Raw genomic sequence first — 12,597 nt, forward strand, 5'->3', positions numbered from 1 at the left:
TTGCCTTAATATAATTTGTTAATTTATTAAATTAAGAACAGAAGCATTGCAAGTACAATCAACAATAAAAGCAGTAGAGATATGCAGATACAAACAGTTTGTACTATGTAGACAAGAGAGACAGTTCTCATGGCAAACAGAATCCCTTGGACTCTGATTTTGCAGCAGTATTGCAACTGCAACTGCATTATTAGTGATTTGTATGCATTTTAATAGCCAAATATCTGTTTGGGGGAAAAAAAACACATGAAATATGTTGCTGAGGTTGTCTTTATTACTGCTGATAGATGAACTAATCCTGCTGTGTATTGATTTGGTGGCTGATGTGATAATTATACTATCGCTCATATTCAGTCAGCCAACTCATGTGGAATAGATTATTATGTGAATGTAAAATATGCACAGAGTTTATGTTTGGTGTCTTGGCTCTCACCTCTTCAACCCTCACAAGGAAACCCCAAGCATAACACAGCAGAGTGCGGGGGCAGTCAGATGACAACATGCCCCACTCAGAGCCTACAGGTGCAGGGTGGGAGCGGGGAAAGAAAAGAAGATGATTTTTCAACAAATGACATTCATTGACAGTTTCAGTGGGGAGTTGAGAGGCCCACAGAGCTATTCCTGCACATAGGGATAGACAGCGTAACCTTTGTCCTTCCTGTCAGTTCTCCACAATTATCTCTCCACCCCCCTGTCACATTTACTTTATGATGTGCAGTTCATTACTCCTTCTCCATTCAGTGATAAATCCCACATCCTCTCAATTATCTTATCATCTCTCATCTCAGGTATCTTCTTTGCAAATCCTATATAGTCCAAACTGCAATATACCATCTGTGGTGTGGGTGTAAAGGGCCAGTGTCTTGGAGTTAGTGGCATCTAGTGATGAACTTGCACATTGCAAACATGTTACCTCACGCTCCCCTTTCAAGTGTGTAGGAAAATCCATGATGGCCCCAAAACACACAAAAAAAACTCTCTGAATAACTGAAGGTTAAAATAAAATAGAATTTCTGAGCAGTAGTGCAGCTTTTATTTTTTAAAACTAACAGACTATTCAGTGCACACAGCTGTCCAACCAAATTGCATATTGCAGAACACCAATATGTATGATAAATGAAGAAAAGTGAATATCACCCTGTAACAGAAAACATCTTTCTTTAACTTCCAGCCGGGTGACCCCCATCTGGTGGAAGAGTATGGATGAACTAAATGCATACTGTGCACAGCTGGAACTGTTTACAAATCATATTTTATCTACGACTAGCCACTGCTGTGAGTCAGTCTGCTCTCTGAATCCATCCTGAAATCCATCCTGAAGTGGCTGTGGTACAGTTTCAGCTCCTGAAACAAGAGGTGAAATTTCTCCCTTCTTTCTCAGCATCGGGTGTACTGAGGTATGTAGCTTTTTCTTCTTTCTATTAAGTAAACAGAGGCCCAGGTCGTGTTTGTTTGATGCTGATTACATCTTTTTTTGCTGCAGTGGGATTGTTTTTCTTTATTAGTCAGGCATGTCAAAGTTTTGTCTCCAAAATATGAAAATATATCAACTTTGTGCTGTTTATTTGAGTTGCTGTTGGTATGTAACAGCCAATATTTTCTATTTTTTATACATTAATGAAAACATACTTATGAATCTATTCCATCCCTGCCATAATCTGCCAATAGATCCTTCATAAATCTTACTGAGTCTTTAGATATCTGCAAATAGTATGCAAAAAATCTTGGACATAAGATGGAAAAAAAACTATTTAATATGATACGTGAGACAAATTGGCAAAAAATATATGTGCAAGTAAATCTACATTTCTGTGATACAGAAAAGTGGGGATGTTCTCTTCTTGTTGGCTGGAGTATTGTTCCTCAAGTCAAAGGTGAACCTTTGATTTTTTCTCTGACAAGAAGACAAGAAGCAGCATGACCTTTCGACCTGTCAGCCCATTCACACAGAAACACAGAATGGGAGGCTGGTTTCCTTGTCGAGAATTCAAAAGGTCCCATTTCCTTCACAGCAGCATGTGACTGATGTTAACTTCAATGCAGCCGGCCCTGCATGACACATGCTCAGAATAGAATAAGTAGATTGAAAGATAGGGATACTATTTACAAAGACCTGCAAAAAGTAATGGGGCAGCAAGTGTCCTTCACACATCTGATGAATGTCCTTCACACATTTAATAGCTCATCTGCCTGGTAAGAAGCCAAATTGTTAAAAATGTACTCCATAATAATAGAATGCATCGTGTTCTTAAATCCTTGGGTCATTTGACACGATAGCCTTAATTTAACTTCATGTCACAGAAATAATAAAAAGGGTATTTTACAACTGTCTTAACCCTCTTTCTAGTGACTATTTAATACATAAAAACAACCATCAAGGCAAAATGTTAACTTATTTCTTCAAAAAACATTATTATTTATGTAATTAATGTCATCTGAAAAAAGAAACTGCTTATTATTTATCATTATTTTAGGAAAATTAAAGTAAATTTGCATATTGTATAAAACAAAAACATAATTCAGTCTTACAACTCAGGTTTAAGAATGTTTACTGCAGCAGCAGAACATAGTTAGAGTTTGGCATCTGGGCTCCGACCTCATCACTCCTCGCAGATTATGTTTACACAGAGATAATGAGGAGTGTTAAACACATATCTTGGACCCCCTGTCGGAGCCTGCAGGTGGGTGCTGGGGTGGTGGTGAGGCTGAATGAACAGGCAGTGACACTGTTTAAAGGTAGCAATGGCATTGACTGGCAGAGGGAGAGATGAGAGGTTTTAGTAGTTTAAATAGACTGCCAGATTGGAAGGGTGCGTTTGGGATGTACTACAGAGTGTGATTGCGGTGCAGCTCACAGGCGTAGCTACATTTTTGCAATCCCAGTAAACATAATTTGTGTTATATTTTTACAGTGAAACCAACTGGGGTCATTTTGATGTATATAGTACTCACTGAAATAAACGCACAGTCAAATGTCAAAAGTTTTTTCTTTTATTAGTTTTTCCAAAAATAAATAGACATTGGTGTCAGTATGACCCCCTGTCAAAATCAATTTTGAATAAATGTAATTCAAATTTAGATTTTTCATTTTGTACATAATGTAAAAAGAATTGTGCTTACATATAACTATGGACACATGATTTGGCTCATGCTATGCTAAGGGCATACTGGCATGTGACAGGAGGAGCAAGCAGCATGCCGTTACCCATTGATATATCATACTTAGATTACACATCGGCCGCTTTGGCTTGCTGCTGTGATACGTCAACCTCGCCACCATACTGGTGCCAGCAAGACCAGCCAATAAACACATACAACCAAATGGAGGAGCTGTGTTTATTCTGGACAAAAAGCGATATAACATTTACATTTCTCAACCACATTTCAGTCTCAGTTTTATTTTCAAGAGTCTATGATCTATGGCATTGGAATTTTAACTTACTCACTTTTATTTTTTTAGTATTTTACTTACTTACTTTTAACTTATGTACTTTATTAGCTCTTGAATATAAAAACAACTAACTGAAAGTGGTTGAGAAATGTAAACATTTGAATGCTTTTTATCCAGCAGACAGCAGATCTTCAAATTAGTTTTATGTGTTTACAGGCCAGTCTTGACTGGATCAAAATGATGGCAGTGCTGATGTACAAGAAGAAGAAGAATACCTTTATTTTGTAGCACTTGTCATAACATGTTACAGAGCACTTTTACAAGTGGTGCTCAAAGCTCAAGCTCAAGCTTTCTGCAGTAGAATCTACAGGAACTACTTTTTTTCTACAAAGAAAATAGTTCTTGCGTGAAACTGTTCACAACAAGGTCTGTGGATTATCGTGAGTAACTGAGTCATGATTTTTGGAAAGAGACACTGGTTTTGAATTCTTATTTATTTATTTATTTATTTATTTATTTATTTGTGCTTTGAACACCACAAACCAAGTGCCACTGAATCCCATTAAAACTGGAGAGAAGGCAGACATCTCTACACGTCCCTATTGGGAACACTGATTGACAAGATTATGAAAACTTGGAATGACAGAAAGGAACATTTGTGAGATATGTGTGGGTGGTACAGGTACCCCAGTTGGCAAGTTAAACATGGATTAAATTATGCATGCAAAGTGCTGATTTCTAAATGTTTAAAACTTTTCATTTTCATTCCCAAAAAGCAATCAGACCATTTAACATATTCTGCATCTGCACAGTTTTTCTCTATTGTTCAGTTAACACTTCATGACGTACACAGTAACAGTTTGGTGTGGTCTGTAATGAGTTGTGAAAAACAGTAAAAGCAGCACCGCCTTCTGTTAAACAGGAAAAGCACTGAACAGGGGAGGAGACGTGGAGGTCATTCTCACTGGTTGCAATACAGATCTCTCAGCTGTTTCTAATCAGGCCTGATTTGATGAATGCTGGTGAGCGTCACTCATGATGTTTTCAATTTGGGCTTCTAGTGGAACCAAATCTCTTCCTGTGCCATGCACTCACTGCCCAAATCCTTGTTTGTTAGCATGCAGCTGACACTACCTGAGTAGCCATGTCAGAAATTAAAACGTGGGCATTTTGGAGGGGAACTCTGGCAGAGTCTTTAGGAATGATCATCTTTGTCTTCATCGGCTTGTCAGCTGTAATAGGAGACCGAAATAATTCCTACCCCGACCAGGAGATAAAAGTGGCATTTGCCTTTGGCCTGGCTGTTGCCACGTTAGCCCAGTGTATAGGTCACATTAGTGGCGCCCACCTGAACCCTGCCATCACTATGGGCCTCCTGACCAGCTGCAGGACGAGTGTCCTCAAAGCCTTTTTCTACATAATAGCCCAGATTGTGGGAGCCGTGACTGGCAGTGCCATTGTGTATGGTATTAAGCCAGAAACCATACATTCACTCGGTGTGAACAAGGTAAGGTGGAGTCCATGTGCTTCCAATTTCTCTGAGTAATCCTCTGCTTAATGAATGACATGTACTGCTCAGGCTGAGTGGCATTTGGGGAATTGCCTCCAGCCTGATCTAATTTCCCCGTGAAAGCCAGAAACGCTCATTATGTAAAAGTTTTGTGCTCTAATCTTTAAGACTTCCACATTTGCTAACAGCTGATGATAAGTTGTTTAAATTAAATGTCAAATTTTAATTATCACCCCTGGTTTGTAGCTGTCCTGCAACAAAGGAAGGCCTTCTCTCATCAGGGAGTGTTTACAGGATGAAAGCTTGTGCCAGCCGCTGCAGTAATTTGTGAAGGATTGACTTAGTCAGGCATCTATATACTGGATGTATGATATACTTTGACCTACTGTACAGGCCAGGTGACATATTTCCAGTTTAGAGAAGCAGAGGAGAGAATTAGCACTGGGGCTAAGCTATGTATTGCCACTTAAAAAATGGCTGCTCTAAGCTGTCGGTTGAAGTGTAAACACACTTTATTTTTTCACCTGTTTATCTGGTCATCAGACGAGAAACCACCATTATATAAGCCAAATATCACTCTCTTCAAACCAACCAAACTCCATTGGTAAAATCAGTAATTTAACCTTGCAGAGCACAGGAGTTGCAAGTCTACCCCGTCTCAATAAGTTAGTTTGTTTTTGCAGCAAGTCAGCATTTTAAAAAGTTAGTTCTGATTTACTGAAGTCAGACAGTAACACAAGATACATGATACACATGTAAACATTTAATTTCTTGAATTCTTTCCTACTTTTTTAGTATTTTGTTCATTTTTAACATTACTTTTATTTTGTCTCTACCCAAGTATTTTTAACCCTTGATATTGCTTTAGTATGTGTATGTTTACAAACAATGGGATCTAAATCACTTTAAGTCACTTTAATCCTGTTTCCTCCTCTGTCACAGCTAAATGGAATCAGCCCATGTCAAGGTTTCGGTGTAGAATTCCTGCTCACCCTCCAGCTCGTCCTGTGCGTGCTTGCAGTCACCGACAAAAGGCGTGATGTCAGTGGATTTGGACCGCTGGCAATCGGGCTGTCAGTAGGGCTGGGACACCTTGCTGGAGTGAGTATATCAAAACACTTCCCCTCTTTAATTTGGTGGATGGTTCCTCCGTCTAAAGTGCCCTGATACAATGGATTGGCAGGGGATGGCCTGGCTGTAAATCAGGCTTCCATGTAATTTGCTGATGTACAGCCAGAGAGGTGAGTGGTGTTTTCCTCTGATATGGTTTACAGATCAGCTACACAGGATGTGGTATCAACCCAGCTCGATCCTTCGGGCCTGCGATTATACAGGCGTCTTTTGAAGATCACTGGGTAGGTAGTGTGGAACTGCAAATCATATTTTTGCAAGCGATGGACTTATGAGTCATGACCATTGAAATGTGTCTGTCCTGTTATTTTGTCTTTCAGGTGTACTGGGCCGGACCTATGAGTGGCGGCGTGGTGGCAGCTCTCCTGTATAATTACTTGCTGGCTCCCAGAGATGAGCCCCTCAGTGAACAAACACGACTCCTGTTCTGCTGCAACTCGTCACCGGAAAATGAAATTCGTGAGCCCCTTTTGGAGAATGTTAGGGAGCGATCAAAGGATCTAGTCTAAGTAGAAATCACTACTGCTTACTGCTTATTTATATCAAATAAAATATTTTTTCAACATAAGGGGTTTTCATCATCTCTCTAACCCTCTGTGGTGTGTATTATAATGCTGTATGCTGGTATAAAATCTAATGATTTTTTGTGATTTTTAGGATAGTTTGTTTATGGTAGAGGATGAAAAAAACCCTACAAACCCAAAGTTGTTGCAGGAATGTAGCTGCAACAAAACTTTTACAATGTGATGTTTTAGCAACCCATCAAATGAAATTCCAATTTCCAATTTCATCTCCAGCACGTTATTTAAATGTCTCTGGTACGTTCTCCCAAAATTTCCACAACTTTTTGGGGATATAATGTTTTGCCAACATTGCAGCAAAGTCATTATTTAAGGTGCAGGACATGTCATGAAGAGGATTTTGCACAGATGGAGAAAAAATACGATAGAAACCTGTTTACACTGTAATGTTTCAACAGCATCATAATTAAGGGTATTGATGTAACTCAATTTGCAGGAATGTTTGTATGGAAAAAAAATCTTCTAATAAAATAAATACCACAGTGGTTTGAAATTTTATATAATTTGAAATGTGAAAAAATTAAAAATGATTTTCATAAGTTTATTTTTCTAGGCATTACCTTAAGACAAAATTGGACTATTGTGGGACAGCTTAGGAATGAATGTTAGAGTGTAGGCATATTTTAGCAAACCTTACATTTACCATACAATTTATCAGAACGTTCTTCAAAATAAGATGGTGACATTTCAGTGTTTGATCAGTGTTAAATGTAAATGCTTGTTTTGAGTTTCCTGGTATACAGTATGTTGCAGCCATTTGTTGTGATGCTGCCATCTTACTGCTGATCCTGTATTAGTTGAACAGTATACATTTACATTTTACATGTAAATAAAATAAACAATTAAACTTTTGTCATCTATTGATGTGAACCAGTTTTGACTCCAGAGAGTCGTGTGACAAATAAAAACATTGCTATTAGTTTCCTTGGGGTTGTGCCTCGTTTTTAAAGTTTCGCACCACAACTGAGGATGTATTGTGTGTGTAAAAGGCCAAGAATGGGTGTGTTTTCTAGGGACGACACTGCACCATAGAGGGTAATGCTCAAATGTGGGGTGCATCTTTTTCCTGTCTGAACTGTGTTCTCCTCCCCTCTGACCACAAACTTCTTCTTTATAAACACTGAAGACATGTTGGTTTAACATATCAGATACATTTGAAGCAGACATGGCAGAAGTAAAAACTTGGGCGTTTTGGAGGGCTGTGGCTGCAGAGTTTGTCGGTATGTTGCTGTTCATATTCATTGGTTTGTCTGCCATCGTTGGAAAAGATGTGGCTCGTGGTTCAAAGGACATACTCGCTCAGGAGCTGAAGGTCTCACTGGCCTTTGCGCTGGCCATTGCCACACTGGCTCAGAGTCTGGGCCACATCAGTGGCGCACACCTGAACCCCGCGATCACACTGGGCCTGCTGGTCAGCAGCCAGATCAGTCTCCTCAGATGCGTTTGTTACATCCTGGCTCAGATGCTCGGGGCGGTCGCAGCTAGTGCGATTGTGAAGGGATACAGCAGCGGCAATTCCCTTGGTGTTAACAAGGTAAGGGGTCGTCCTCGTCTGCTTTTTGACATTCATTTGACAAGACAAAATTATTGTGATTTCAAAAGACTTTTCATGTAGTATAAACCAATGTTTCAAATAATTTAATGTCAAAATTAGACCACAGAACCCCATTTAATAAGATTTTATCCCAGGGTGCCACATCTGATAAGATTTTAGATGTCAAATTACAGAAAGTGTACAGTGGTTCCTCTGACATTTTAATACAGCTGTGTTGCTGTGGCCATTAATTCTAGTTTAAAAACTTTTTAATTATTATATAATCATTACTTCTACAGCATCTGCACTAGACTTGGTTTAGTTAGATAACAGTAGGCTAAACTGCAATAAAAGAGAAAAAATGTATGTAAATAGATTTAAATGAATTTAGATATTAGGGGTGTCATAATTTCAATATTAAATTGAAAATCGATCAAAATGAGCATTCAGGTTCGATCACTGAAAACAAAGACAGAATCAACAATTCTATTGGATTTTTTCTCTCTCTCCACCTCCACCTACTTAAATAAACCTTAAAGAGTGACACAGCGCAGCTTATTAACCATTATATCACACTCAATATCATATAGACAGTCTTTTAAAAGAAGAAATTAAAAATGGAAATTAAAGTTGTCAGGACATAAACTCAATGATCAGGACTCTATAGTCTAACCATGATCTAGCAGTCGAGCTAAAAATAACATGTTTAAATTAAAAAAAAAAATCAAATAGAGTAATGGCATCAAACTCAAAATATTGAATCATGGAGGACCATGACATTTCTAAGAAAAATGGAATGGATAATCACAAGTGCGTATCATATTTTTACAAGCTGTAGTTATTTGTCATTGGCAGCTAGCAGTGACTCCAGGACAAGGCTTCATCATCGAGTTCCTCGCCACCCTTCAGCTGGTCCTGTGTGTGATAGCAGTGACTGACAAGCGACGGAGCGACATTAAAGGATCTGCGCCCCTGGCTATCGGCCTGTCAGTCGGCCTCGGGCACTTTGCAGCTGTAAGTGAATCACAATCCTGTAATTCTGCCTGGATTTTACAGCAATTTTGAGAAGATCAGCAGCAGAGTGAAATAAGGAGATAAATGTGTGTGATAGAGGAGACTCTTAATGGAGAAGGTTACCAGTGCAGCTAAGGTAAGTACTGTAGAGAAGAACAGGTGTGATTTTAATGATAGAGGACTGACAAAATAGAGGCACTCTGCAGTAAATAGCAATTTTCTGAATATTTTTTTATGTTAGATTTTTTGTTAAGACTGTCAAATCAAAACAAAATTGCAATGAGATAGTTCAGACATACAGTATTGGAGAATTTTGCGATTTTTCCCACTTTTCCAGAGTCAGAACCTAGTAAATGCTTTAGGACAGACCTTTATTATGTATTTGGTGTTCAGGAACTGAGCGAAACTAAGCAAGTAAGGGGAGTGCCTATTTCCAAGCTTTGTCTGAGGGGAGGCCCACAGTCTGAGACTCTGAAAACGCCTTTTCTATACTGTTTTCCTGTGTTTGGCAGTTGTCATGATTCAAGACTTTTCCTGCATGCCTTGTTATATCATTTTGCAGTGTGTGCAGCTGATATGTGGCAGTTCAGGAAGCAGGTGCAGCAAATCACAATTGCAGCGACAGCCAGACAAGTGTCATGTTAAGTGGAATACAAACTGGCAGCGTGTGTCAACTTAAAATTTTCCCAAGTATTTTTTCCTGGCAACATAATATGGCAACTTGCAGAGGTACAAAAGAGTCACTGCCTGGTGCCAAGACTAACTTATATGATGTAGCTATGAAGGAAAGTTTGAGGACACATGCTAAACACAAGGAAATCGCATTACAAAGAGGTACAGTGCTCACAATTAGGCTCTCACCATGAACAACTTAAAAAAAAATCTGGAGATAAAAAACACTGTTTTAAAAAGGGGTTATTTTGGTCAGTCAAAATATCTTAAAATCTTCACAAAATCCCCACATATGTGTCACATATGAGAAATTCAAATGTGTGAATTTTTTATGAAAAACTGCAGACATGGAGCACCCACACCATGCATCAAGGCTGAGTCAAGTGGGGGTCTGGGGGTCCTTCGCCTGAGAGATTTTAGTTTCAGAGACGTTTCCTGCATTCTGGTGACTTTTAAAGAATGAAAATAACTAAATAATAAGTACACATTTTTTGCAGATGCCTGCAGATGAACTATACCCGACACTTGGGACCACATCATTCAGCCTCACTTAATCCAATTTCAAATGTGATTACAACAACACAGACAAATTAATATTTTTTTTCTCCTCATACTCTCTATTTCTCTCTCTGCCGCTCACTCACTGAGTCTCTTCCATGTCACATGCGTGCCAGGAAATGACATTTGGTGTAGCAGTATTGTTATCTGAGTGGAAACAGTAGGCCCTATACATGTTGTACAGTGACAGAAGCAGGTTGTGTTAGCGAAGGGGGAAAAAAGGGTGCAAATTTGTCATAAATCAGGAGAAATAACAGACAATTTTGTCCCCAGGAGAAAAAGAAGAGAGGGAAATGAAAAACACAGGAAAATCGGGGGGTTAGCAAGTACAGGCTGAGTCCCTCTGAAGTTGTGGCTATGTGAAATTCTTTTTTCTATATCTTTTCCATATTGGTATGAATGTTAACAAATTTGTTGCATTTTCTTGTACTTTAAGGTTCCATGTGATTACAGGACTGACCTGCATATTGAAGTGTGACAGAAATGTGTCAAATGACTGATTTTGTCATTTACAGATAAGTTTCACTGGATGTGGTATCAACCCTGCTCGCTCATTTGGACCAGCCTTGATACGCAGTGAAATGAAAGACCACTGGGTAATATCAGCAAAGCTTTTCTCTCTAAAATCCCCTTCTATCGGTTTTATTTTCTTGACAAATGTAGCTGATCTCTGCTTTGATTCCAGGTGTACTGGCTGGGGCCCATGTGTGCCGGCATAGCAGCAGCTCTTATCTATGATTTCCTCCTGTATCCAAGAACACAAGATTTCAGGATGCGCAGGGACATCCTGCTTAATGGTCAAGAAGATGAAACTGATGCTGTTGAAACAACAAGAGAAGGGAACGGCAGCCCAGGGCCAAGTCAGTGGCCAAAACACTGAACAACATGCAACATTTTAGCACGGCTATAAACAAAATATATTTTTTTATGCTTAAAAGTGATAGTTCGTATTATTTGAAGTGGAGTTGTATGAGGTATTTATTGATAGTCGCTGTATTAGCTACAGTGCATGCTGGTCAGCACACCCTCACAGTGTACTGCTGTGGACAGCAGCAACAAAAGATATTTTAGCCACTTAAACAAGGTCCACCTGAAAAAAGTCAATATTATTTTAAGTGTACACTATATTTAGAATATTTTCACCACTGTACTTTGCCATCAAGCAGCCTTTTCTGATAGGAAACTGCTGTTTCATAAGCCAGATAGCACTCTCTCCAAACCAACCAAACTCCATTAACAAAGTCAGTCATTTTACCTTACAGAACATGGGAGTTTATGGTCTACCGTTGCCTCAATCTGTTATTTTTCTGTTTCTGTGTGACTTTGGTTTCTCAGAAGACTAGCTGGGGTTCACCAAAGTCATGTAATAACACAAACAAACCAACAGGTTGAGGCAGTGTTAGACTGGCAACTCCTTTGTTCTGCGCAGTAAAAATTGCTGATTTCGGCAATGAAATTTGGTTGGTTTTGAGAGAGTGATATTTGGCCTTTATACAGCGGTTTCCTGTCAGAAAATGCTGTCTGATGGCAAAGATGAAACACTGAAAATATTCTAAATATAGCGTACACTTAAACTGATGCTGACTTTTTTTAAGTGGACCTTTTTGAAGTGTCTAAAATACCTTTTCTTCCTGTCCCTGTCCACTGCAGTACTTTCAGCCTCCGCACTTGTGCCCCGCTCAGCTTCTCCAAACTGGGGGCATGCCAGCCAACATCTACTGTAAGTAGTCCACTGACTATCGATGAGTACCTCATACCACCCTACATCAAATAATCCAAACAGTCCCTTTAAATATGGCTGTTGATTTTTATTTTTGCAGTGAGTGTTTTTGCTTTTTTTTTTTTACGTGTGAATAAATCACAATAAAGATTCTTTTTTTATGCAGTTTCAGTGTTTTCCTGTCAAACAATTTTTGCAAAGTTCAGAGTAAGGTCAACATATCCTTATTTACATCAAGCAGCTACCAGAATAACTGAATGTATAGGTCTGTTTGCCCTTGACATTACTTTTTTCATAATGCATCACACAGTGTATACAGTATTATTCCATTCATGATGTTTGGCGACAGTCCCAACAGTCTCTCTGTAGTAAAACAACACAAGGATGTGGATCAGGTAATTGCACTTTAAATTCTTCATAAGAAAAAGCATGATTAGACAAGATGTGGACATCATGGAGATTTCCTGTTTGGCTTTGTCACAAGAA

At 38.9% G+C, this 12,597-nt stretch overlaps 2 protein-coding genes across 2 annotated transcripts; both read left to right on the plus strand.

Moving 5' to 3' along the window:
* The first annotated feature begins 4,457 nt into the window (after positions 1–4,457).
* On the plus strand, positions 4,458–6,602 carry LOC146317780 (aquaporin-1-like). The gene is made up of 4 exons (XM_084731558.1): positions 4,458–4,898; positions 5,844–6,002; positions 6,176–6,256; positions 6,353–6,602. Exons 1-4 carry the CDS (start codon positions 4,536–4,538, stop codon positions 6,539–6,541), a joined length of 792 nt encoding a protein of 263 aa, XP_084587684.1. The 5' UTR covers positions 4,458–4,535; the 3' UTR covers positions 6,542–6,602.
* A 1,168-nt stretch (positions 6,603–7,770) lies between these two features.
* Positions 7,771–11,402, plus strand: LOC146317781 (aquaporin-1-like). Its single transcript, XM_084731557.1, has 4 exons — positions 7,771–8,147; positions 9,003–9,161; positions 10,907–10,987; positions 11,077–11,402. The coding sequence occupies exons 1-4, from the start codon at positions 7,779–7,781 to the stop codon at positions 11,269–11,271; spliced, it is 804 nt and encodes a 267-aa protein (XP_084587683.1). The 5' UTR covers positions 7,771–7,778; the 3' UTR covers positions 11,272–11,402.
* The last annotated feature ends 1,195 nt before the right edge of the window (positions 11,403–12,597 follow it).

The sequence above is a fragment of the Lutjanus erythropterus genome, chromosome 12 (genome assembly GCF_056507025.1).
Source record: "Lutjanus erythropterus isolate fLutEry1 chromosome 12, fLutEry1.hap2, whole genome shotgun sequence".
Lineage (NCBI taxonomy): Eukaryota > Metazoa > Chordata > Actinopteri > Lutjaniformes > Lutjanidae > Lutjanus > Lutjanus erythropterus.